At 41.4% G+C, this 27,959-nt stretch overlaps 1 protein-coding gene and 1 non-coding gene across 3 annotated transcripts; both read right to left on the reverse strand.

Annotated features, from left to right (window-relative positions):
* Window positions 1–245: 245 nt before the first annotated feature.
* Window positions 246–26,040, reverse strand: HSPA9 (heat shock protein family A (Hsp70) member 9). Of its 2 annotated transcripts, none has more exons than XM_089477643.1 (17): window positions 25,887–26,040; window positions 21,789–21,847; window positions 19,603–19,690; window positions 19,334–19,515; window positions 17,931–18,055; window positions 16,970–17,043; window positions 16,614–16,720; window positions 15,162–15,324; window positions 12,994–13,086; window positions 11,826–12,035; window positions 10,455–10,682; window positions 9,491–9,595; window positions 8,586–8,703; window positions 7,306–7,400; window positions 5,731–5,823; window positions 3,489–3,629; window positions 246–981 (listed from the first exon to the last, which is right to left on the reverse strand). In XM_089477643.1, exons 1-17 carry the CDS (start codon window positions 25,947–25,949, stop codon window positions 913–915), a joined length of 2,013 nt encoding a protein of 670 aa, XP_089333769.1. In that variant the 5' UTR covers window positions 25,950–26,040; the 3' UTR covers window positions 246–912. The 2 variants fall into 2 exon arrangements, with proteins under 2 accessions (XP_089333769.1, XP_089333768.1); XM_089477642.1 differs by lacking the exon at window positions 25,887–26,040 and adding an exon at window positions 22,771–22,843.
* LOC149305270 (small nucleolar RNA SNORD63) lies at window positions 7,958–8,024 on the reverse strand. Its single transcript, XR_016271794.1, has one exon. It is a non-coding gene; the product is annotated as a small nucleolar RNA SNORD63 (small nucleolar RNA).
* Window positions 26,041–27,959: the final 1,919 nt, after the last annotated feature.

A 27,959-nucleotide genomic window follows, 5' to 3' on the forward strand; every position in this document is an offset into this window, starting at 1 on the left:
AATTCACATAGTAAATCACTTGGTAACAGTTACACCAGAAAACGTCCTGCTTTTAAAGATGTAAATTGTTGGGTGGAAACTGTGTTTCTCAGTAGCAACCTGTCTAAGCAGTGGATAAAGCATGAGGAGAAAGCTAAGTGAGCTGTATGGCAGTATCCTCACACAAAACCTGTCGCACGACACCTCAAATTGGGTGGTGGGAAAAGAGGAGTTGTGCATTTCCCCCCAAAATTCTACAAGTTAGATCAAGAAAGAACAATTTTATTAATAAGGAAGCAGTGCTTCTGCAAGGAGGGAAGAGATGCTGGGCAGAGCAAAAAGCCTAGACAAGCAGTACATGGTGCTTTGGAGTAGCCTTACTTATAGTTACAGCTACAGTAAAACAACCCATTTCCTTTTAGACAAGGATACTAAATTAAGGTGCAAATCTGCATATTCTCTACCAAAGTAGATTAATCCCTGCCTCCTCTGAATCCAGGCCCCATTAATATCCCTTCATGCTGAAGCAGAAATCTGTTCCCAAAAGGAGTATCTGTTACTAAGGGTGGAACATACCATGCAGGCATCAAGAATCCTCACCCCACCATGGATTTGTGATATGGTTCCTAAACTTTCAGAAGTTACTGCTGCACTTATTCCTCTTTCTCAGAAGTAAGAACTCCACAAATCCTTAGGACACACTTGAAAATGTCACTGACCTTGGGGAGTTTTCTTGCATTAATTGATTTCTGTTGAATGATAATTACACAAGTAGACACCTTCACTAAATTTATACATTCAGGAAATTATGTATAGAATACTGCAAAAACACAGTAAGACATAAGTCTGCCCACAGCTGCTCAGGAAGTTCCCTTGCTTCCCAAGCTTTGGAACATTGTCCTCCTCCTGCTGCAATCTATGGAAGACTGCAAGTTACTGCTTTTCCTCTTTCTGATCGCCAGAGCTCCCTGAACTTCCAGAACTCTCCCGCTCTGATGCCATCTGGGGAAAAAAAAAGTATATAGTGTTAAATGCAGCAAATCTGAGGCCCAATAACATTCTTTCTAATCTAGCAAGCTGCTTTGGTATTAGGGAAGTTTTTATTTTCTTCTGTCAAGAACTGTCATTTGACTGGTCTGTTTTGAAAAGCATTTTATTTTTCAAACTGTGATCATGGATATTAGTTCTGAAGACTCTTCGATACAAGGTACTGCTTTACTGCCTAAATACCCTAAACATACCAGATCCTGTCTGATTTTTGGAAGCTAAACAGGGTCAGCTCAGCTCTGGTTAATACTTGGGAGACCGCCAATGAATACCCAGTACTGTAGGCTGTATCTTAGAGGAAGGAACTGACAAAATCACTCCTGAATATACCGTGCCTAAGAAAATCCTGTAAAATTCATGGGATAACCGTACGTTAACAAACCATTAGAAGGCACATATACAGATAGTGTTTGCAGCCATCACAAGGGATGGCTATATTCCTAGAAGACTCTTAATTCTTTTAAGATAAAATATGATGAAAGGGCAGAATTACAAGTGCAATACCCAGCATTCATCTCTAATCCACCAACTACATCTGGAGGATTGAATGATTCACATTTCTGGTTTTGGCCATAGTCTCTGGGGTCTCATAAGAGGAGTGACAAGGACACTGCAAATAGGTATCAAAATGGCAGCAAAGAGGACAAAGTGCATAAGTAGAAAGGCCTTACTTGGCAGTGTCCATAAATAAAGTCCCCATAATTACCAGAAATTTACTTTTAGTGGCCAGTATGAAAATTCTTCCCATGTATTCACTCACAGAAACAATACCTTTTAAAAAAAGCTACCAGCAATGGCAGTGGGTTTTTGGACTTTCGTAATTCACCTGTCTGTAGTTATACTGATTAAATTTACATGTTAACAGAATTAGCTCTAAAGACTCAGATAATGTGTCTGTAATCCATATTTTCAAGTAGAGAGAATTCCTGATAAAGGATATCAGAGCAATAAGTTAACAGAGGTTACTTCAGTGGCCAGCTAGAACAATCACACTCATGTACTTTCTTATGAAGAAATTCAAGTGGTTTGGCTTGCCTGATGTCTTTTACTAATATTCTGGGGTTTGAATAATGAGAAAGACCATTTATACAATTTATAGAATCTGGATTATATTTGTAGACACTTCTAAACTTTTATAAAAAGCCAACATAGCCATGTTGGCATAAGAAAAATTCACAAGTACATATCAGCTCAGCCATGGAAACTCACTGGGTGACTTTGGGCAAGTCACACACTCTCAGCATCAAGATGATGGCAATGACAAACCCCCCTGAAGAAACATGCCAAAAAACCCCCATGATAGGGTTGCCATAAGTCGGAAATGACTGGAGGGCACACCACAAACCTGGATGTTGTCCTGAGATGGAACCAGAGGGAAGGGGGGGGGGGTCCACAGACATTGAAATGAGGCTATGGCAGGTGATTAATTAAAAAACAACAACAAACTTCACCTAACATAGCTACTGGCTAAGAACAGTCTCACTCCATCTCTCCAATACTGACGACTGAGAAGTTACTTGTTTTCATCTCAGATGGGAAATAGTTTACTTCTCTGATCACCGTTCAGAGATATATTATCAACATTAGACATGTTCTAAGGATCACAACCATTTTCAGTACCTCCCAATCCCATATCAGTAGTGCTAGGGAGATTATCAAAAACTAAAAGTTGCTTCTTCTTAATTTGTGAAAGTTTTAAAGGTACACTCACCAGAGGTTAATTTCACCTGAAAAAGGTGCTTCTATGGCCCCTTTGTTTTCTTTTTATTATTGCTGTTTTAAATCCGGTTTATAGAACTGAGGACTGCAAGGGACCCCTCAACAAGGGCAACATGATTCCCATTAACTATATACAAATGATCTCTCCCTCCTTTCAATATATGTATCAGAATCAAGCAGATTCAGGGGCTGAAAATCATGTTTGCACCCAAAAAATAAATACGTAAATAAAATAAGCTTTCCCAAATAAACATGTCTGCACCACTCATGGGACCAATCTTTCATTGCAAAGTTGTTTTAAAAACTTAGAAAATGATTGTACAATTTAATCCACAAGAGCATTTAGCCAGAAGTGAAAGCGGTCCTGTGATGTCGAAGAAAAGTGAAAAGTTGACATGTGATGTTTACACAGCATAAATGAGATAAATCAAGAAAACATGTATGTTTACGTTAATAAGTGGTTAGCTCCCCATCAATCTGAAACTGGTGACTGCAAGCAAACGTTTACTGAAGCTTTTCCATCATTCCTAAGGTCGGCTATGGCCTCATTTAACTGGGACCACAGTTAGAGGAGTTTTTGCAGTGCCCAATAGTAGATCTCTTAACATTTTTTTACCTTTTGGCTGTGTTTGGTTTCCTCTACTCTTTTGACCATTTTAAGATCACATGCCCAGACCCTTCTGACTCTGAAACTACCCCCTTTTCCCCTGCCCACCCAAATTTTCAACATGTTGCTTTCTTACCTTCTTATAGGCCATCTCAAAAAGTTTCAGGGATGCTTGCTGCAAGGTAGTTGCTGCCTGCCTGATGTTCTCGCCTGTTTCGCTATCTTTACGAGCCAACAGCTCTCTCATTTTTGCAATTTCTTCTTTCAGTTTGTTGCACTAAAAAGCAGTCAGAAAGCATGCCTATAATTATTTTGATTCTCTGTGAAAGGCAGATCGCAACCTAAATCAAGTAAACCAGGAAGACTATGAAGCCACAGTCTGCACCCATGGGTCAATAAACACATAAGGAAAGTACACTGCTGACATTAGCAGGTCTTGTGATCTTGGGGTCTCTTCAAGTCAGTGTAAGTGTAACAAATTCACACTTTCAGTAGTGAGGTGCTCCTTATGTAGCTTCTCTTGCTGATTACTAAAATCTACCAGTCTGTTGTCCTGCAGAATTACTCCAGAACAACTTTGCTGTCCTGCTGCTTTTGGGAATGGCAGCACAAAGAAGAATGTAGCTTTGCATCAGCCTCTGTATCTTCTGCCAGTTTCTCTGCTCTCCTACTCTCCCTGCACCCCAATTCCTAATTTGGGAACTCAGAACGGGCTATACAGAAGGGACTACTTGTACCACATATACTTTCACACAGCTAAAGCACAGGGCAGGTGGCTTAGATGCCTTTGAAGATGCTGTCTGAAGTGAATCATGATGACCAAACATGGTATCATAACAGTGGTCTCACCTATGTCTCTATTGGCTACTACCCAGGGTTAGTACTACTTGTTCCCTTTGATCTGGATGAAGGGTATTGAGGAATTCCCCCCTCCCCCTGAAGGCAATACACACAAGATTAGACTTCCAAAGCAAGCAGCACCCTATCAGTACCAAGGTCAGAAAATGGCCTTCCTTTCACTAGGGTAGTCAGTCTGTTCCTGGACTGCAGGTAGGACTCATGTGATTGAATTCCCCTCCCAAAAAACAAAACAAAACAAAACTTCCCCACATAAATGGGGGGAAAACAAGCCAAGAAGAAAGACTAGTACAATTAATCCCAACCCGTTGGTTTTCAATATATTACAAACAAGTGTGTTTGGATTGAAACCTCAAGCACCTAAACCTCATACTTAGTCCAAAGTGGCACAGTAGATTGAATACCTTAGTAAGAACCAGACAGAACAGAGTCTATTCCTGCTGAACAGAGGCAGGAAAACTCTTGCATATATCTGGATGGGTGATTGTCTGGAAATCCTGGGTAACTCAGTATTATTTCTTTGGAGAGCGTATGGAAGTGGAAGATGATTATAAAAAATTAAATTGCTTTCTATATCACTGGGGCTTCAGCTAATTTTTAGACAGCAGCAAGCCAAGTGCACTGGCAAAACTAGTTAGCTGTAACATTATCAGGTGTGTGTGGGGAGGGAAGTGTTTATCTTCCTTCATTAGGTGAGCAGTAGCAAAACTAGCAACTAGGTGGAGAAAATAGTTTGAGATTTTAATGCTTGGCTTGTATTTGGCAGTGAAGATTTCAATTCAGCAAGGTTTGTAAATTCTAGGTAGATGATATGAATTCAAGTGACATCACTAGCTGTTAATGGAACAGTACTGGATACTGTGAAGTCCCCCCTTCCACACACATACATTTGGATAATCAAGAGTCTGCTTTTTTCAGCACTACTTCTTCACATAAGGGATAGAACCCCATACCTGAATATTCATATAGTTATATATTTATTACCTATATTTTCTGGGGTTGCTATAAAGAGCATGGGTTGTTTAAAAGCTTCTCTCATTATGATAGCTTACTTACTATCTTCCAAAATGTAAGTTGTGCAGGTTCTCAATAAAGCAAGCAAACAAGTGAACTCAGGGGTGAAATAGACCACCCCAAAGGGGCAGTTTTAAGCCACCCCTTACAAAGGTGGATTGAGGCCACAGCAACTGCACGTCACAGCCTCAATGTGCCTTGAAGCCGTCACAGCAAAAAGCCAGATTTCCACCTGCCACCACAGCTGGAAGCTGGCTTTAAGGTGCTCCGGCAATGTGTGGTGTATAAACACCATGCTGACGGGGCACCCAGAAGCCAGCCCACATGTGGCGTGCTGGGTGGACTGAAGCCAGCTTCCAGGTATCTTGGGGCCGCGTCTGTGCGTCCTATCCCAAGCTGGCTGGAAGCCAGCTTTTTATGACAGTCTGTTCCGGCCCAAAGTCTATGTCTACTGAGTGAAACAAATCTATAATTGCTTTTATCACAAAGAATCAAATGATACCAACCTCATCAGCTGGCAGCTGATCTTTAAACTCTTCCATCTTGGATTCTGTATCATGGATAATTCCTTCTGCCATGTTCACAGCTTCAACACGTTCCTAAAAAAAGAACACTGATAAGATAAGTATGCAAAACCCTTAAAATGTCAATGGGGACTGGAAAGAACTAAACATTACTTGCAGACTTAATGGAAACTGCTCTATGCTTCCTTGAAGTTACTAATGTGAACGCTACATGACTCCTAATCATGTAGCCAAGATGTGGTCACAAACATACTGTGAAAAACCTAACAGAATCATAGAATAGGATCATAGAGTTGGAAGAGACCACATGGGCCATCCAGTCCAATCCCCTGCCATGCAGAAACTGCCATGCAAAAAGATGATAGTATCTCACTAAAAGTGGGAGGCATGTGCCTAACAGATTGTAATGTTTATATGTTATAAGATTTATTTACAAGTAGACCATATAGACTATGTGATATAAGCAGTTTGCATTTTCAATTCATAACTGAATATCTGTAGTCTTAATGTACTTTGGTGACAGCAACTACATATAGTGAGGAGACTGTAGTTTTTCAAAAACATTCCTACTGATAACAGATGCACCACTGATACATTGTATTGTCATGGCATTCACACCTATTTTTTCACAGAAAAGGTACCATACCCAAGTGGGAAGACATGCTATAGCAAAGACTGAAATCCTTCATGATAACAGCTTTACATAATTCATTCAATGTCCCAGCTAGTCCTTCTGTTCATAAAAAAATAGAGTCCTCATGAATCTGTTTTGTTTCCCCAGGCTTTTGAGATCTGCTACTGTTAGCAGCTTTGGCTTTGAGCAGACTTGAACTCAACCTTCCATCCTTTCGGAGGTTGGTAAAATAATTACCCAGCTTGTTGGAGGCAAATGGCTTACGCGTTGTGAACCACTTAGAGACTGCTTAGTTCAGTATGAAGTGGTATAGAAATGTAAATACTATTCTTATTCTTATCTGTACTTTTATACCAGCAGGTCGCGACCCCTTTGGGGGTCAAACAACCCTTTCACTGGAGTTGCTTAAGACCGTAAGAAAACACATATTTCTGATGGTCTTAGGAACTGAGACACCACTTGTCTATGGTCGGGGGGTCACCAGAACATGAGGAACTGTATTAAAGGGTCCCAACATTAGGAAGGTTGAGAACTACTGCCAGATTGTTTGGTTAGAGTATATGAAGTATATCCTACAACTTCAGCAGAAGCAGAGTCTGTATAAAAAGACTCTACTTCAGCTGAAGTTGTAGGATATACCTCACATACTCTAACCAAACAATCTGGAAATTTTCAATCCAAAATCCAAAATCATCATCATGTAACTTACAGAAAACTGACTTGATAAGCTATGTAACTATTCTGCAATATGTCTGAAAAAAACTTTGAAAGATTAGTGAATGCAACAAGCAGTTGCACTCTTTTACCACAAAAATTATCAGACATAAACTGCTGACTTTTATTTGGCATCAGAGCTGTTAACTCCACCTTTATAAAAGATGCAGCTGCATTAGAAATAAAGATTTTACCCTGATAAACATTACCTTTTTTCGTCTGTCTTCTTCTGCATATTTCTCAGCATTCTTCACCATATTCTCAATATCATCTTTGCTAAGACCACCAGAAGACTGTATCACAACTGTAATGTGAAATGAGTGGGAAAATCCAGTTTACACAACATTATTTTCAACCCTTGTTTTAATGTTTACTCGCAAGCAATCTTCCTCACATGGCACACTTCAAATATCTGGAACTACAGCTCCTACCAACCCCAGCTAGAATGGCTGTAAATTGTAGTCCAACAAATCTGAAAGACATCATAGTGGGACCATTTGCCCTGGGTTAACAGATAAGCATTTGTTAGCATATATCTCATTTTAAATATAATTACCAGACATTTATCTGTGTCCGCACATTGTTAGCACAGCTAGTGCTAACTAGCTAAGGCTCAGCATTCAGAATTCTTGGTTCTACATATGGAGTTTAAGAGAAGGCAGCAATGACATGGCCCCATGAACTCCACAATTAGCCTGTTTTGTCCTTTTATTATTATTTTTTAAATGACAGCTTGCCTTTCGTTTAAGAACCACATCCTTCTTGCATAATCTAACCTTTTCTAACACCTCAGATGCTCTGTCATAATTAGGAACAGATTCTGTATTCCCAAAGTCCTGGTAGGCCAGCTTCCTAACTGTGTGTGCTCAGTCATCAATCTTCCACATAGGTTTTCAGAATGAGGCGTTGATAGATTGCATCACAGCACACACTAATCTGTCACTGGCCAGCAACCAAACTTCAGACATCTCATCAAATGCTTCAAGAAAAAGGAAAGCTCAGATTGGAAGTGCCGTTCTAAATGATCACCTAGTTTACAAGCAGCTTTCTTCTAGAATAGGGCAGGGCAACGAATGGAGGCATTCCCCCAGCCATCTGCAAGCTGCACAGCCACTTCGAGGGAGACTAGAAGTAAACTGATGACCCTTGAAATATGAGATTCCTGCAATATTTTTTTTGGGGGGGGAGGGAGGGAGTAGTGGAGGGCAAAGGAAGTCAAGCTGCCATATTTTTGTGGTAGTCTTTTCTGTTGTATTTTTCACCACTTCTACCCCCTCCCCCATATAAACTGGGTTTAGAGGATGCAAAATGTAACCTTCCCAAGGGTCACATTTGGCTCACTGGTATTTGCTACACCTTCATTCTAGATTTACTCCTTTGCTCAAGCTTTTAAGTGTGTGTGTTCATGGGTTACCCCCAAACACTAGACTGCAACCACATTTTTTTCATCCATCCTCCTCTTTAAAGAAGTAAATATCCATGCACTCACTCTGTTGCTCCCGTCCTGTGCCTTTGTCTTTTGCAGACACGTGAACAATTCCATTGGCATCAATGTCAAAAGTCACCTCAATCTGGGGTACTCCCCTTGGAGCTGGTGGAATCCCAACCTGGAATCACAAAATGCTCTGTTGATAACGCTAAAGAGATCCAGTTATTAATAAACTTTGATGCTATGAGCATTCTAGGCTTGAACTTGTGGCTGAATTTATTATTTACTAAAGCAGCCTGCTACAAAGCAGTCTTTACCTACTCCCTATTCTTCAGAATGTCTATATAACTAGTAACATAGTTAGGTAAGCTCATTAGGGACAGCTTTGTACCAACTATGGCAACTGGCAGAAATGCTATGTCTTGTCCCAAACCATAACAGAAGCAAAAGAAAACCCATTTGTTGACTACAGCTATATTGAAGGAGGGCTGAAGGGCAATACACTTGCTTGGCATTCAAAAGGCCCTAGGTATCCACTAGGCAGGATTGGAATGACTCTGCTTGAAATCTTGATGAACTGTGGCCAATAAGCATAAGGTAACACTGATCTAGATGGAACAATGCTTCAAACTGGTACAAAACAGCTCCTTGTGCTATAACTATACCCCTGAGTAGGGTACAGATGCAACTCGAATTTATATTAGAAAAACAACAGACAGACAACACCTGCTAGAGCATTCTTTGATAAAAATAACAGAACAGCAGTTTTAACATTATTGAAAGTACTAGTGACTTTATAGGGTTCGGCTTAAAAAAAGAGGACCTCTTATCAGCACTGTTTCATAAGAGTTTATGGTTTTTTGCAGAGATGTTTTGCCAAGCTAACAGGCAGTGAACTGGCGTTCCACAGTTTTATAACTATTACTGTAAACAAAAATATGCCTTCACATCAGACATTAACATACCAAAGTAAACTGGCCAAGCAGTTTATTGTCCGCAGCCATTTCCCTTTCACCCTGATGGACTTTGATTTCCACCTGAGTCTGTCCATCGGCTGCTGTAGAAAATACCTATGGAAGAGAAACATATTTAATACTAGTGTTATGTGGCAATGTTCTATAGCTAAACGTTTGGAAGCAAAGACAAAGTACTTAAGACAATCAAGCCAAAATGAACTTATAGTCATTTCTTTTTAAACAATACTCCATCCTGTTAGCACGTGAGAAGTAAACACAGACAAACACAGAATTAAATTCCAGAAAAACTATCATCTACCTTACAGCCCTAAAACAAGGCAGCATCCCCAGTGGACTGTCAATCTTGCCAGCACCTCATATCTTATGTGAGCTTCTCTTGAATATAACTGGCCACAATCTACTGATTATGCCATGAATACAGGTGTTGAAAGCTATTGCTATAGTGCAGTAAAACCATAACCATGCTGCATAACACATATATAACATTACAAGAATTCAAAGTATTTTCAGATTACTTTAAATGTTATGAGCAAAACCCTATCATCTAACACCAATCTGTTAGAGAGAGAGAGAGAGAAATGAGAAGCAAGACCACTCCATCACTTCTACTGAAAGGACCAGATTTGCTGGACCAGTCCTCTCTCCAAAGCAGATTACAAAAGTTACCATTTAAGTTTAGGAGTTGCCCTGAATGATCCTTTCCCACCTCTTTCTGATGTTTTTTTTATGTTGTATGCCTGAAGGCAAATATTTGGTTTTCACTGATTACATGCAAACTATTCTGCAAGCTTTTCAGTGGCAAAGCAGGATAAATATGCCTTTATTAGAGTTCAACAGAGAAATATTCTGGTTTTAGGTGAACAATGGTACAGGAGAAAGTAAGGTAAGAAATACAGTGAAAAGGCACAGAAAAGAACACAAAGGACGATATTCAGAACACTGTCCTTCTCACCTGACTCTTCTTGGTTGGAATAGTTGTGTTCCTATTGATCAGCTTAGTAAATACACCCCCCAGCGTCTCAATTCCAAGAGAAAGAGGAGTCACATCAAGCAGGAGCACATCAGTAACATCCCCAGCCAAGACACCTCCTTGGATGGCAGCACCAATAGCAACAGCCTCATCAGGATTAACTGCTTTGCTAGGAGCACGACCAAACATATCCTGTACAGTCTGCTGCACCTGAATAAACACACAGAGAACAGTAATACAGAGGAAACAGGCACACAATATTCAATAATGCCACTTCAATTCACTCCCAGTTCACAAAATTGCCACAATTAGTGTAGTGTAGTGGTTTGAGTGTTGGACTACAATTCTGGTGACTGGGGTTCAATTCCCAGCTTGGCCATGAAACCCACTGGGTGACCTTGGACAAGCCACATGCTCTCAGCTTCAGGGGAAGACAACGGCAAACCTCTACTGAACAAATCTTGCCAAGAAAACCCCATGAAAGGCTCACCTTAGGGTCACCATAAGTCAGAAACGACTTGAAGGCACACATCACTAACACAGACAAATTACCAGTATCTTCCTATTGTGGCAATATACAATGTACACTGCTATCTATTACCAAGAAGGAGCAGAAGCCTTGAAATTTGCTGTGCAAGACAAGCATCATATCTTACGGGAGTCAAACACAGCTGTCCCATATGCTCACAGCCGAAAACCTTATGGGATTTTTGCCCCTTTGCCTCATAGCGACCCTTACATAATTGTATTTTGCAAAGTGCTAGGACTGAACCTTGCAAGACAGATATATGGCAAGAGCAGTGTGGTCAAAACATTTATCCACAAGCAAAAAATGTAACAGGAAACTTAATAGATGTGAGAAATTCTAAAAAGAAAATGACAACTTGAAAACAGGGGTTTCCATTATCATGATGTCAATGCTTTTCTTCCATCTACATTACAATCAGGGATAGGTCCTGCTTTCAGACTGAAGACTGTTCAAAAGAGGGTATTGTACCCTTTCCCTCATACAGAGCTTTTTGAAGTATCCTTCCACGTAGCACAGAAAAGCGTACTTGAAAGTAGCTAAAAACCTCCAAGCAGCCCTTAAATCTGAGAATGAAAACCTTACATCAAAGTAGATTTTTAGATTTTAGATGTAACAAAATATATCATGCACAAGAGTTACAAAAACAACATATGCTTCACTGTGTCAAGGGTAATACTGACTTTTACACCAACCCTCTCCACTGATTAACACATTTCATTAACTTTTGCTGTTTTTTTAAGAGCCAGGCAAGGTCCAAAGGGCACCACCACTGGCTCCAGGATGATGAGATCCAAGTATCTCAAGTCACAGGGAATCTATTATACCTTTGGCATTCTGGTCATACCGCCAACCAAGATAACTTCGCCAATGTCACTCTTGCTGACTTCAGCATCTTGCATGGCTTTCTGGCAAGGTGCAACTGTTCTTCTGATCAGATCAGCTACAATCCCTTCAAACTGAGAGCGAGACAGCTTCATATTCAAATGCTTTGGTCCTGAAGCATCCATTGTAAGGTATGGCAAGTTGATGTCTGTCTGCAATACAAGGAACATCAAGTATTAGAAATAATGCAAGAACAAATTATCAACCAAATTTCTCGGAACAGCAGTAGACTTTTCATCAGATCTTCAAAGGTACCATCTAAGAATCTAAGATCTACAAGCAAAGGATTATTGGCAGTTCCACTAATGCATATGGCTCTATGAAGGCTGCAAGACTTTCAAGATCTGGCTTCACATTTGTGGAACAGTCTTCCTTTGCACCTCTGGCTGGAGAAGGCTCTCACTTGCTTTCATAAAGGGTTGAAGACCTTCCTCTTCAATTTGCCTGAGTTGCTGAGTGTGCCTAAGGTGACCAAGATGGGTAGTGACTGATAAGGAGTTTGTTTTCAGTATATATTATTTTAGTATTTTATAGTGTCTTGTTTTGTCATACATTTTATATTATATATATTTGATGTTCCGTCCTTTTGAGGAAAGGGTATTACAAATAAATGTTATTATAAAGCATCTACTTTGTTGTTCTTGTGCATTCCATGCAAGTAATGCAATTTCAAACTATAATGCATTTATTATAGCTGTTAAAGTGGAATAAATACTTCAGTGACTATACTCAAAGGTACCAGTTTTGGGAAGGGAAATTAAATGTGCTCAATGTCCCTAGCAATCTGATTGATCCATTGTTAATTGCTCTTAGCAATCTCAAGTAAAATCAAGAATGTCCACATTTCTTAATCAAAAGTAGCACATATTACTATCAACCTTAGTCCAAGCTCTCTGTCCCATGTTATAGATGTAACAGAATTTAAACCAGTAACTATCTTGCCAAAGCACCAAGCACATCTATAGGATCACTAGACACTTCACAGTTTGCTTTTAAAGTGCTACAATGGGACTGAGCAACAGCTTTACATCATTCTCAAACTAAAGAAATTCAGGAATCAATATTGTAAAGGATCCATATGAAAACATAATGGTAGTGTGAGTTGATCACCTGGACTGAAGACGAGAGTTCACATTTCGCTTTTTCAGAGGCTTCCCTCACTCTCTGTAGAGCCATGTTATCTTTCATTAAATCAACGCCTGTCTGAAAAAAAGAACACACACAGCCATGCTCTTTTATAGGTGGAATAAAGGATGCAAAAACATCCCCACAACCTGTTGTATATTCAATATTCAAACCAGCTCTTCATGAGCAAACGTTTTCTTGAACAACCCTCAAAATATTAAAGAACACAAGTAGCAGTAGCAGTTCTACTGCACTACAGACAACTTAAGAGACTTTGTAGCAAACATGTTCCAACATAAGATCTACTGGGCTTGAGACAAATTTCTGAATTGTGATACATTGTCGAATTTTTGATAAGTGAAACTGGGAACCTTTTTCAGATCTAATCTAGTTACAGCCCAGTAACTGAACACTTATCAACCTGAGGCAAAGCAGACTGGCACAATACACGAGCTTCGGGGACGCAGGAAGGAATGACGTTTATATGACGCATGCCCCAACGCTGCTCTCAGCGGGCAGCGTTATGGTGCTCTGGTGGCGCAATGTTTATATGCCACAGGAGTGCCGAAAAGCTGCTGCTGCAGTGCAAAAGCTGACTTTTTGCCAGCTCAAAATAGAGTGGCATTCTGCCACTTCTTTTTGAGCCAGCAAGGCTGAGGCCCTGATATGGTGTTCAAAGGGGTGGAATCAAGCTGCCCCTTTAGGGCCATCTGTTTCAACCCTATGCTTTTATTTCAGCTGCAGAAAAGAAAGAATACCTCATCATGGTTACAAAATCAAAAAGGATATATCAAAATCTGTGTCTAAATCAAACTAGCAGAACCTATTATCAACTGTTTAAAGCAGGGCTGGGGAGTAGTGGTCATTTTGGGCTTACTCCTTGTCCTACTCTGGAGTAAGATATTTTTTCTTAATGTTACGTTGACTCCTACTCCTGTAAAAACCTCTTATTCCTACTCCTGCTCCTACTCCCCAGCCTCGGGGAAAAGTTCCAGTTGCTATGCAAGGCTGACATGTGTGTGAGTGCGTAAGTGTCTCTTCTTTGCCTCCCAGTGCCTTTCCCAGTGCAATATAATTTGGGCGGTATCTAGACCGGCACTTTGCACTGGCCTGGATATGTGCTAGGGTTGCCTCAGGGCATCCTTTACAGACGCCCCGCAACCCCAGCATGTAACCACGGCATCAAAATGGTGGTGCCCTGTCTACATGGGCGCTGCCATTATGACGGCACAGCGCGACGTGCGTGGGCTTATGGTGCCCTTACAGCAGCACCAAAAGGAGCTCCAAAACAGAGCTCCTTTCGCTGCGTGTATCGCTGGTGCAGCCTTTAAACCACCGCACCAGCGATACGGAAGAGAAAGGGGCCGAGTGGCCCCTTTCTCTCTTTCCCCGCCGCTGTCGGGGTGTCCGTGGGGCATGAAGCCCCAAGGACATCCCTTTCCAGGCTGCAGGGAAGCGGCTTTTACTGCTTCCCCAAAGCCTGCAGAAGTGGCGGATCGGGGCCTCCAGGCCTGCTGCTGTGGGCCCGATCCGTTGGGGAAAGGGGCGGGTGCAGGCCACACGAAAGGGGCGGTCTGTATCCCGCCAAAATTGTTTTTTGTTTGTTTTTGCATGTACAATATAATAGGAATAAGGAGTAACAAATACATTTTGTTACACCTTATTCCTACTCCCACTCCTGTAAAAACCTTACTCCTTACTCCTACTCCCCAGCCCTGGTTTAAATTAAACATAGGGCTCATACAGACAGGCCAAAATAAAGCTGCTTCAGGTCTTTTTTATCATATGTCAAAGTATCTAAAGTTATATATATATCATTCATAGTTCTTAGGAAGGAACTACAGCACACATGCCTACCACCATAACATGAGATATTTATGAAAACACATTCATTTTACAAAGACTGCCATCTCTGTGCTGTGCTCACAAGACAGAAATATACTTTGCGGAAGACTTAGTTGCTGGATGGTCTCAACAAGACCAATGGTAAGAGGAAGAAAAAATGCCTTTATTGTGAAAAATCAGCAGGGGGTTGCTGATTAACTCAAACGTTTGTTGGCAGATGTATCTTTAAGATTGGATTAACCTCACACTACAAAAAATCAACAGAAGTAGCTTTCTGAAAACGAGACTGAGAAATGTGAATTACTCACCTCTCTTTTGAACTCTTTTACAATATGTTGCAACAATGCCTGATCGAAATCTTCACCACCCAAGAAAGTGTCACCATTAGTAGATTTGACTTCAAAAACTCCCTTCTGAATTTCCAAGATAGAAATATCAAAAGTGCCACCACCCAAGTCATAGACTGCAATACTAGATGAAAGAAAACATACATATCATCACTTAATGTGTCCATACAGCATGGGGAACGTCGACTCTTCAACTATCTGCAAGGAGTTAAGTGTTAACTGCCCCTTTCAACCACTTTTAATCTAAAAATCTAATTCCTCTTTCAACAACTTTTAATTGAAAAGGTCCTCCATTATCAGTATCATCTGTTCAATCTTATTTTGATAAATAACTGGTAAAAACTGGAATATCTTAGAAAAGAAAGGGAACAAGAGTAACAAGAATATGACTCAATTATAAGAGAAATGGTGGACTTTTCAATAGTCACCATTCAAAACTCCTGAATGTTAAGCAGATGTATTAAAAAAGGAATGCTGCCATTCTGAAGTTTCACCCTACATCTCTGATGAAACAGATCTATCTTTCTCTATATTAAACACACAAGAACTTTTTATTTGAAAAGTTAGTTATCAATCTTCCATCATCCCTGCTTGCCTCAAAATTCCAGGAAGCACTCCTATCGTCCTAATAATATCAACATGCAGCAATACTCAGAAGCTGGCAGCTAGAGGAGCCAATAGTTTTATTAGATCTATTGGACAATGAAGCATAAAAGCTCAGGCTTCCTAAAGATATGAAGTAATAATAATAACAATAACAATAATAACAATTTATTTGTATTCTGCTTAATCTCAGGGAATCCAAGCGGATTACAGCAGTAAAATAATAAGAGAAATGCATTAAAAATTCCAAAATCCCCAACTCTCCCCCCAGCATAAAAACACAATCAAGTCCTAAAAAGAGATTAAACCAAAAAATAAAAATTAAAAACATCAATGTACAAATACATTAATATGAGATAATTTTTTTCAGGTGGAATCCAGGTAGGGTAAAAGATGGAGGATGAAAGAAGAGAGGAGGGGAGGCAGGCCAGCAAGGGTGTTCTAGTCTGGAAAGGCCTGCCGGAAGAAATCCGTCTTAATAGCCTTCTTGAAGGTTTCCAAGGTGGTAATCCGACGGATCCCATCCAGCAGGTCATTCCAGAGTCTAGGAGCAGCTGCTGAAAAAGATCTCTGGGTCACTGCTGAAAGTCTAGTCTTCTTAAATTGTAGCAGATTATTCCCAGTAGAAAGAAGAGTGCAGGGTGGATTATATGGGAGAAGGCACTTCTGCAATAAGTCAGGACCCAAGCCATGTAGGGCTTTAAAGTTAAAACCAGCACCTTGTACCTTGCCCGGAAACTAATAGTCAGCCAGTGGAGAGATTTTACAAAGTAGAATTGTTAAAATCATATAGAATAACCATATGCTTACACTTTGTCTTCAGCCTTGTCTAACCCATAGGCCAGAGCTGCAGCAGTGGGCTCATTTATCACTCTCAGAACATTGAGTCCAGCAATCTGTCCTGCATCTTTAGTTGCCTTGAAAGAAGAGGGAAGCAAATTAAATATTGTTTGTTCATACATAGATCCAGATTTGATTCCAATTAATCCACAACATACTAACTCTCATATAGTATATGCAAGTCTCAATGCCTTTTAAGACCTAGCAAAACATTTTTACAGAGTAACGTATACAGAAAACTGTCCTGAACATTCTCTTTCTGACAAACAAAAGATAATGGGAAACAGATATAGAGATCACAGAAACTCGGATTTCAGCAACCTTACCTGCCTTTGAGAATCATTGAAATAAGCAGGGACTGTAATTACAGCATTTTTTGCAGGATGTCCCAAGTAGTTTTCTAGAAAGCAAGCAGAAAGTGTCTGTAAGAACAAACCAGTCAATTGTATCTTGGATGCAGAGTGCTGGCTGCATTACTGAAATATGTGTCACTATATTTCTAACTAGAAGTTTTCAGTGTGTTTTCCTTTGAATTATCTGTATATTATCACTTAAAATTTTAACCGTTTGTTACATCCACAGCATCACAAAGGAATGTACCAACAATAGCAAAGGCAAGATAGAAAGATATAACAGACATAGGAATATAGTCGGCCTTTTCTACACACAGGCACGGATCCAAGTATCTGCAGTTGGCCCCATCCCATTTCCCTCAACGGCAGTGCGTATATGTGCCATACCATCATTGAAAACAACACGACTTGAGGTCACATGGTTTTTGGCATCCATGGGGGGAGGGGGTCCAAAACAGGTTACAAAGGGCCAACTGTAATAGCCATTATCCAAATACATATAGAATACTTTCAAAATTTGCTCTGAAACACAAACTAATTACAAATCCCTGTTATAGACACCACTGAAAAAAGTCTTCAAGCTTCATCTGGACCTCATAAAAAAGGAGCAACACAACTGGATGCTCCATAGCTATCAGAAGACAATTTAACAATACGGCTGTACGGAAGTGTTTTTTGTATATATTTTGAATCCTATGTATCAATGAAACTGTCACATATTTTTGCAAAAATTAATTATGAATACACAGGATGTTTTGTGTGCAACCTTTTTTGTATTATTTATGGAGAAAACTGAAAGTTTGCCCTTCCTCTAAGGAGATGAGAGTGGCACACAGGAAACAATCTTATTTTTTCCCGCCACCTCCGCCTTGTGAGTAGCTTAGACTGGGGGTAATGATTAGGCATAGCCACATAAACATTCTTCTGTACAAACCTGCAGTTTCTTTCATTTTCATTAATATGAAGGCACCAATCTGGCTTGGAGAATACAACTTTCCATGAGCTTCTACCCAGGCATCACCATTACTGGCACGGACAATTTTAAAAGGAACGTTCTTGCTAAAAGCATAAGTATTTACAAGAAATTAGGATCCACAGCAGCAAATTCTTTAGAAATATTATTCCAAGCATTCTAATGGTATTACTCATGAAATGGGAATCTATCCTAGCAGATGCAACATTTAACACTACAAAGTGATTCCTAAAGGCTAATATTGTATATACACCCCAATAATAATATAGGAGCAGTTGTCATTGTTTTCCCACTACAGCAGCTGCTCTCTATTCCCCCTTCCAACATTCAAACAATTGATTCTGAAACTGTAAAAAATAGTCCTTCCAAACAGTTGTAACAATGGACCTGGCTTAACAAATATCTCTGTGTTGTCTCCGAAACAGAGATTTCATTTTCTCTTTTTCCCAGAAAAGAGAAAGTGGGAAGCATTGTAAAATTCTTAGAAATAGGGAAATGGCATATGCTACCATCTCACAAGAATTCCTCTCACTCCAAATAATAAAATGTGCAGCTATTTACAAATTTGTCATTTTTTCTATATTTCTCCCATGCAATAAGCTAAACTTTCACTACTGTACTCAGATATATGAAAATACTGAGCCATCTCCACATATTTCAATTCAGTTTTAGACCAAAATAAGGGAAGTTCTTGTCTTCAGGACTAATCTAGCCCACAGAAACTTCCAAAGCAGTTCAGACCATGCAGTATGCTGGAATTAGCGGGATGGATTTCTCTCCCAGCTTATCTCCCTTCAAAGATAAACAGTTGGGATTCCCAACTCTGCTTTACTTTTCTTGACTTGGAATGGTACAGTGGGGTAAAATCAGTCCCTGGCTCAGCCACATGGCTTATGAAGTGGCCCTAAAATTGTGCGGTTTTGTCCACATTGCAGTTTCTCCAGCTGGGGATGATGTGGCATGAGCAAAGCTGCTCTGGCCAACTCAGGGAGGAAGTATGGTCTTGTCCTTTGCTATCATCAAGCCCACAGATGTTCCCCTTCCAGACAGTTAAGGTTCTTTCACACACTTTAGGCCATTTCTGAGTGATCATGGTACAGTGGTTTGAACATTGGACTACAGCTCTGGACTAAGGTCTGATTCATCCCCACTCAGCCATGAATGCCCACAGGGTAACCTTGGGCAAGTCTCAGCCCCATAAAATCCCATGATAAGTTTGTTTTAGGGTTGCCATAAGTCAGAAATTACTTGAAGGCACACAACAAAAAAACTTAAAGACACCTGTAGATAATGTACCTACACAAGTATAAAAGACTATAATTCCCATAAACATGTTTAGATTGTTGTTTTTTTAAATTGCTTACATATCTTTCTGCACTTCTGCATCATCATATCGCCGCCCAATTAACCGTTTTGTGGCATAGAAGGTATTGGGTGGATTAGTTACAGCCTGCCGCTTAGCTGGCATGCCAACCAATCGCTCACCATCATTTGAAAATGCTACAACAGAAGGGGTAGTTCTGGCACCTTCTGAGTTTTCCAGCACCTGTGTAAGAGAAAATTATTAATTGGTAACAGCAATTGGAAAGATAAATCAACAACTCAAAAAAGAGGCCAATTATTTTGCACTCACTTTTGCTTGCTTTCCTTCCATGACTGCCACACAGGAGTTGGTTGTGCCAAGATCAATACCAATGACAGCACCTTTGATTGCTTCTGAGCTGAAAGATGAAGGATTAAAGGTTTGCCATCTAGGTTAAGGTAACTGATTATTACTTTTCTAGCAAATGAAAATCTGCTTCCAAAACACTAAACTAATATAAGCATACAGATAGGTACACAGAAACAAGCAATAGGATGGAGACTGGCATACAATGTACCCTTAGTATTCCCATGGATTTGGTTCCATGCCTTGGCATGGATACCATAATCTGTGGATGCTCAAGTGCCATTGTACATAATAGTGTAGTAAAATGGTGTCCTTCATATAAAATGGCAAAATCAAGGTTTGCTTTTTGGATTTTAAAAATATATATATTTTCAAGCTATGGATGGTGGAATCCATGGATGCAGAATCCGTACATATGGAGGGCCAACTTCTAGCAGGAGAGATATAAATCTGCTCCTACTTCCTGAGAGAAAGAGCTGTTCTTCCATACATATACATTAGGAGCCAGTGAGACCTTCCTAATGTCACCCAATATCTGGAAGGCCACAAATGCTTCTATCCCTGTCTTAATAGGGAAATGAAATTTCTGTGTTGGAGGCAGTACCATATATGTTAATGTTAACCCAGACTGGTACACAAAATGGCAACATCCCCATAGAAACTGGAGGCATCAGTGGACTTAGAAGAAGCCCGATGTGGGCAAACTATTAAAAAAAAGCTGTACGAAGAAAACAATCCTAAAAAGAAACCCTGAACAACTCAATAAAAACTTAAATGTCCTCAGCAGCCATAGAATAATAACTGCTGGTGGTGGAGTGATGGAGGAAAAACTGGTGAAAAGAAACAGACTGGATGGCACAGTTGTACCTCTGAATAATAAATGCTGGAGAAAAGGGGGGGGGGCGGGGAGTGTCACCACTTTTGTGTGGTGCTTGTAGAGACATTTGATTTGTCAGTTAGGACCAGATAATAACACTTGATCTGATTCCACAGAATTCTTATGTCCTAATTTCACCTATTCACTATTCAACCATGTTTCTACCTTTAGTTTTAATAGGAATATTTGACATGTCTGAAACCATGAGATGTTCGCAAAGACAGTGATCCACAATCAGCGCACAATTTAAACAGTCAAGTATAACACTGCAACAACAAACTACTCTTGTCTGAATTCTTAACAAACATCTCTATCCACCTTGAATAATGGCAGCATTTTCCCCTGTGGTTTTCTGTAATCATCTTTATCCAACACTCAGAACCAAAATAATTCACTATTCTTCCTCTAACCATCCAATTCCTCACTTTTAATTCCTGCACTGATTTTGGATCTCCATGCTCTCATGGTCATCTATGCTCCAGTTATCTATGACCTTGCTCTCCCCCTTTCTGCATTCTTAATACATCCCCTTCCCATTTGTGACCTTTGCTCTTCCAGCTATCATGTGAAAGCCTCCTGCTCTCAAAAAACCATGACCTTTCTCTTTTGCTGTTCCTTAGGCACAGAGTAAATGCCAGACATGCTTGCTTTTTTCAAATCTGTTTGCAATGCCCATTTATGAAGACTTTTGCATGTCTTGTACCCTTCACATAACTATAACTGCTCTTCTTTTAATGTCCCACTTTCCCCTTTTCTTTTTATCGACATAACCTTCCCAGAGAAGAGATTATATCACAACTCCTGTGAAGGGTGCAGAATTCACAAATACATCTTGGACTCTGGACATGGAAATGCTTATTCATCCGCACCACAAAAGTAAACCAAGTTGTGTGTAGGATTTTCAATATAGTTGCCATTTTAACAACTCACAATCAGTAACTGCTGGTTTGTTCAAGTACACTACTGCCCTGATCTTGGAGGGAGAGGAGAAGAGACAGACACAGCTCTATCATGCCTAGATCCAGAAGAAGATGAAAGGCATTCCCTCTATTCCAACTGCCAATGCCCTGACCTCAGAAGGAGAGAAGAACAAGCAGTATCTGTTGGACTTAATCCCCTCTCCTACTGCCACTGCCTTTTCCTTGTGTGTCTGTCGTATTTCGATTGTAGGTCTGAGGGCAGGGGCCTGTCAAATTAACGATTTGTAAGCCACTCTAAGAGCCTCTGTGGATGAAGAGCATTTAGAGTATAAATACTTTGAATAAATACTTACGCATATTTCCTGCTTACTGTTGCTCTGAGAATATCTTGACTTAACCCATCCCAGATAACCTATAGAAGAAGAAGAAAAAGCTTATAAAGTATGTTTTTGATTAGCTGTTTGTAATGAGATTGTGACAACTTGCATAATCTCTGTTAATTCTTTTAAACCATAAAAACACGCCCCCTAGCAAAGTAAATTATATTAGAAAAATGCATCCGTTGAGCAAAACCTTGGCAAGCATGCTAGTTTACTCTATCAGGGAAGCCATAAAAAGTGCTAGACTGAAATCCCAGCCCTGTGTATATTTACTCTGAGGAAAATCCCAGCAAGCTCAATAGTATTCTCTCCCATTTAAGTATATGGAAGAGTATACTCTCAGTCTTCAAACTCTATCAAGAAAATATATCCTAAAGGCGGGTTATAGACCGCCGAAAAGCGGCGGTCTGGCTCCGCTGCCGCTTGCAGCATCCGGGAGATGCAGCCTTTAAACGGCGCGACTCCCGGACGCTGCAGAGAAGGAGCGCGGAAATCGCGCTCCTTCTTGGGCCCTGGAAGAGGCGCCGCAAGTGCCAAAGGGCGCACTCGCGGCGTCACTTCCGGTGCACCACGTGCGGACGCAGAGCGTCCGTTACGTCAAAAAGTTCTACAGTCCATAGATAGTTTTTCTATATGTATGGCAGCATGCTAAAAAAAACAAAACCCAATACTTTTACTTTCATGTGCATCCAATCCAAGAAGTTTCCCAATTAACATTTACAACAGTTTTGTGATAATATCACTGGCTCCAAAGCATTCTAATTCATACTAACTTTGCTTCCTCTCCCTTTCTGAAAATATATTTAACTTGTGTTCTTACCTTCACTAACTTTATTTATAGGAATATTTCAATGTTTCAGTTATTAACTGAAAGATAAGCACTTAATGTATACTAATAACAGCTAAAAGAGATGCTCCCTATATCCCCCATTCAATTAAGAGGTGTCAAAATTACCTTACCAACCATAATAGAATTAAAAACTGGCAGATGGTTACTTCCACACGTAATTTTACAGAAATTAACATTCACTGTAGGTGGTAGAGATGACATGATTCCACATATTAAATGAGAATTTGATTAGTTCCTACAGCTATGCAAGAGAGAAGTCTAGTAACAAAAGATAACTTTGCTCTGGTGCATCTAAGCAAATGCACTCTCTACCCCTAGAAACGGCTCTCAGTGTTACCAGAGCTCACCTTTTAAAAAAATTAAAACTGAATTTCTATATGTCTTGTAGGGGAAATCTGACAAACAGGGGAAATCACATCTCCTTACATGCAAGATACATACAATGGCAAAAATATAGCCTCCGTGTTTAAACGCAGTGCATGTCTGAATAGCAGACGCCAGCAGAAGGGCAAATGATAAGGAAAAACAGATGCCTCAATTTTCCTTGGGGCACCTTAAGAAACATTGGTCCTGCTGCTGTGAGAATCAAAAGACTGGACCTTCAGGCCAAACAAAGCAAAACTCAAGTAGAGCAAACCCACCAAGTCAGTTATGGTGTCTCTAAGGTCCAAAAAACACTGCAGAAATAATCTGCTTTGAGACTGCTTTATCTGCCCTGGCTCAGTGATATGGAATCCTGGGAATTGTAGTTTATTGTGGGACCAGAGTTCTCTGACAGAGAAGACTAAATGTCTCACAAAACTACAAATCCCAGGATTCCATAGCACAGGGGTAGGCAGCCTTTTTGAGCCAGGGGCCGGGTTGCTGTCCCTCAGACAACTGGGGGGCCGAAGCCAAAAAATAAATAATTAAATGATTTTTAAATTAAATTAAATAAATAAATAAACCAGGACAAATGCAGGACAAAATTTTCAAATGGTGGACACTTTTTTTAAAAAAGTGGAGGGCACGCGAAAAAAATTGCTGATTTTTTTAAAAATGTTAACATAAATGCAGGCTTCTATAGACAACTGCCCCTGCGCGCGAGAGGCCAAAGGCCCCGGCGGCAATCGGCGGCAGGACTGGGCTGGGGCCAGTCCCAAGGCCTCGCCGGGCCACATCCAGCCCGCGGGCCGCAGGTTTCCTACCCCTGCCATAGCATTAAGCGAGGGCACTTTCACAGGGGTCATGCAGGTCTAATTCTAGCGAATATGCAGGGCACACTGTAATAACATGGTGAGAGCAGAGAGTGAGCCAGTGTAATCTCCCATGGAAGGGATTCCCAGAGGTTGGGAGCAGCCACTGAGAAGACTCTCTCTCATGTCCTCATCAGGCAAGCCTGGGACCGAGAGAAAGCATCCTTCCCCTGAAGGCCTTAGTATTTGGGCAAGTTCATATGGGGAGATGGTTTCCAGGAACAATTCAAAGTGATGGTCATGACCTGTAAAGCCCTACACGGCTTATGTGTGTGTTGTGTGTATCTCCAAGTCATTTCTGACTTATGGCAACCCTATCATGGGGTTTTCTTTGCAAGATTTGTTCACAGGAGGTTTGCCATTGCCTTCCCCTGAGGCTGAGAGAATATTGGGAGACATGGTCTCTCAAATAACCTGAACAAGTGTGGCATAGTGGTTTGACTGCTGGACTATAAGTCTGGAGACCAGAGTTCAATTCCCCATTTGGCCATGAAGCCCACCTTGTGACCTTGGGTAACTCACATGCTCTCAGCCTCAGGGAAGGCAATGTCAAACTGCCACTGAACAAATCATGCCAACAAAACTTCGCCTTGAGGCTGCCATAAGTCAGAAATGACTTTAAAACACACAACAACAGCCTAAAAACCTCAGCTCCCAGAAGCCTCAGCCATCTTGAGCAAAGGTCTAGGATTCTGGGAGCAGAGGTCCAAAGCATCCAGAAGGCCAGAGTTTGAGAATCAGTGCTCAAAAGTATGCGCAGCATGGTGTGTTTATTTATTTACTATATTTATGCCCTGCTCTTCGGCCACAAAGGCTCTCAGAGCAGCTTAAAAATAGTTAATTAGACATTTCCCTGCCCTTGGTCTTACAATCTAAAAAGAGATGACACAAAAGGAGAAGAGAATGGCACTGGGAAGGGGAATAAGTCCAGCAGTTCTTCTCTCCATCTTAGGCCTGGCAGATGGACTGGAGGGAAGGCTTGTTTTCTTACTATAGGCAAGGCCTGGTGGAGTTGGGCCTTCCTTTCCCTCCAAGGCCAAATAATGGCAGATGGTATGGAGGAAGGCCTCGTTTTCTTACTTTAGGCCAGGACTAATGAAGCTTGGCCTGCCTCTCTCTCCCTCCAGGCCTCAGAGAGGGAGAGGCAGGCTCAGCTTTATCAGGCCTGACCTAAAGAAGAGCCCTCCCTCTATGCCATCTGAAAGGAGGGCTCTTCTTCTTACTTTAGGCTTAACCTGGCTAGCCTCTCTCCCTCTGAGGCCGAATGATGTCAGAGAGCATGGTGGGAGGGCTCTTCTTCTTCTTACTTTAGGCCAGGCCTGATGAAACTGGGCTTGCCTTTCTCTCCCTTTGAAACCGAATGATGTCAGATGGCACAGATGGAGGGCAGTTCTTTAGGCCAGGCCTGCTAAAGCTGAGTCTCCCCCTCTGAGGCCTGGACCATGGCAGATACACCATCCCTTCCCAGCCATCATGAAAACCCTCCCTGGGTGACCTTGGCCAAAGAGTCACACTCTCTCAGCCTCAGGGGAAACCCCCTCTGAAGAAACTTTTTTTGGTCAAGAAAACCCCATGATAGGGTCGCCATGGGTCAAAAAAGGCACACAAAACACACACACACACACACACACACACACAGAAGCAGTGTAGCACTTTATATAGGTCATGACCAGCACTTTGAGTTTATTTATTTACTTATTGATATATTTTTATGTATTTCATTTTTTTTTATGTCGCCTTTCTCCCAAAAAAGGGACCCAAGGCGGCTCACAAGAACTCAGGACCGTGGCTGAGAGCGCGCCCCCTCAGCGACACCAGACAGAAGAGAAAGAAGGGTTCCCTTTCAATTATTACTGCTATTGCAAGGGGTCTCCCAACGCCCCTGGCTCCCCTGGCCCCGCCCCTCCCGCGCGCAGTGGGTGGCCCAACCGTCCTTCCTCGCGCTCCCCTGCCCCCCTCAGCCCCCCCTCCCAGCGCGCGCTTCACCTGGGCGGGGCCGCAGGGGGTCCCTCCGCGGCGTAGAACCATTAGGCGCGCGACGCTCAACATGGTGGCAGCAGCAACGAGGAGAGGAACAAAAAAAAAGAGGTGCGCGCGGCCACTCGCAGTTACTTTCTGGAAGCCTCTGGCCCACGTGGGTGCAGCAGGAGGAGGGCTTGAGAAGGGGCCTTCGCTTATTTTATAGAGCTGTCTAAACAGTTCGCCTGAACTGAACCTCCAGGTTATATAAAAGCGCCCTGGGGTTAAAAAAAAAAAGAAAACCACTTCGACTCTCCGTTTGCATGAAGGATTTTTTAATTTTTTTTACAATTTCGGGCAATGTTTATAATTTTTATTATGTTTTCATTTCGAAGAGAAATAAACGAACGGTTTTTTTAAAAAAACAGGCGCTCCACGGGCAGCTTTCATGGGTCCTCGCACCGTCGCGCTCCAAGGTCAAAGAGTGGAGGTTGACGGACGGATGACGTCACCACTGGAAGGCGGGGGCAGGGTCCTGCTGCGCGTGCGCGCTGAGAGTTCTGAGGTTCTTCCGGGTTTTTCTTTTTTTTTTATTTTCCGCGCGTGCGCGGTAAGACTCGGGATTAGTTTCGCAAGCGGCAGTGACGCAATCAGAAATTTCAGTGCGGGCGGGCACTTTATCTGCAGCGGGCGGCTGATGAAACAGGGCTGCAATATTGTCTCCAGGAAAAGAAGCGTTGTGCTCTTTTTAAGGAGAATAGACCAATGTCTAAGAATAACAAGTGCATTTTCAAACCTGCTTTCAGAACTGTCTGAGTGTGAAGCACAAAACAACACAATAATTGATATTTTATAACCCAGCTTTAAGCGCAATGATGGGTGACATAGGACCACAACACACACTGCAGAAACAATCCAGTTTGAGACAGCTTTAACTGCCCTGGCTCAGTGATAGGGAATCCTGGGAACTGTAGTTTATTCTGGCACCAGAGCTTTCTGACAGAGAAGGCTAAATGCCTCACAAAACTACAAATCCCAGGATTCCATAGCATTAAGCCAGGGCATTTAAAGCAGTCTCAAACTGGATTATTTCTGCACTGTGTTTTGGTCCAGAGATGAGTCTCCTCGCAATGAAACAATAAGTAGAAATGAAGCCACCTCTCTCTCGATTCCATTATCTGCCCAAGGATGTCCCACTCTTCTTCTGTTTTTAAGAGTAGCCATTATGGCTCATGTACACAACTAAACATTGACTTCTAGGGCAAGTGAGACCAGCAACAAAATGTTGCCACTTGGTTTGGGCTTTCAGCCTAAAAGCCATGGACTTTTACCAGACAGTCCATTCCAGGAGTGAGAAACCCCGATTTAGAGATAAAAGTGAATATCACACAAGGCTAAAAAGTAATATTTTAACAGAATGAAAGTGTTTTTGGCCAGGACTTATCACACAACATTGTGTCTGTCCTGCTACTGCCTTGCATTCCATTCATCACCGTAGTGCACCTTTTCATTGATGGACAAAACCCACCAATAGACTCTAAATCTCACTGCTATTCCATTACTGGGTTGGTGTAATAGGTCCCTTCCATTGCGGTTCCACTTCTCAGCCAGTCATGTGGTGTGAGTGGCCATGATTCTGCTATTCTCTTCTCCTCCCCACTCCCCCTTGTGGCAATTACAACAGGCAATACTTCCTGATGCTGGCTGATGATGTGCTCTCATTCACAAACTAGGCAGCTTCAGGAAGATGTTAGCAACAGGGATCACTTGTGTCCCCACAACCTTGCTTCATCTCATAGTTTTGTTTTGTTTTTATCATCCCCTTGTCCATCTCTATAGATTTTTGTTTGTTTTTGATATGCAGGGGTGGTGTAGTTCCAGAAACCTCATAGCTACCTTGACCCTGGTAATACCTTCTTTTGTATGTGGATAGTGGTTTTTTTGGCTCCATAACACTCTCAAATAGAGAGTGAGGGACGGGGGAAATTCAGATTCTTGGACCACACTTCCCATCCACACACATCCACCCACACCCACACACACACACGTAGGGGTACTAGCTAAAAGAGAGTGGCGGATACCATTTGGAGGGCCATAAAA

The sequence above is a fragment of the Sceloporus occidentalis genome, unplaced genomic scaffold (genome assembly GCF_023333645.1).
Source record: "Sceloporus occidentalis isolate IW3139 unplaced genomic scaffold, rSceOcc1.0.p SCAF_12, whole genome shotgun sequence".
In the NCBI taxonomy this organism is placed as follows: domain Eukaryota; kingdom Metazoa; phylum Chordata; class Lepidosauria; order Squamata; family Phrynosomatidae; genus Sceloporus; species Sceloporus occidentalis.

Bases quoted from the DNA above. Each gene is read 5' to 3' on its own strand.
- HSPA9 (XM_089477643.1), bottom strand. From the start codon at position 25,949: ATGTTGAGCGTCGCGCGCCTAATGGTTCTACGCCGCGGAGGGACCCCC. The intron at 17,044-17,930 runs GTTTGTACAGAA...CTTGCTTTCTAG, and splicing joins GAAAATGAAAGAAACTGCAG to AAAACTACTTGGGACATCCT. The intron at 9,596-10,454 runs GTGAGAAGGACA...TCTCTTCCATAG, and splicing joins TTCCAACCAAGAAGAGTCAG to GTATTTTCTACAGCAGCCGA.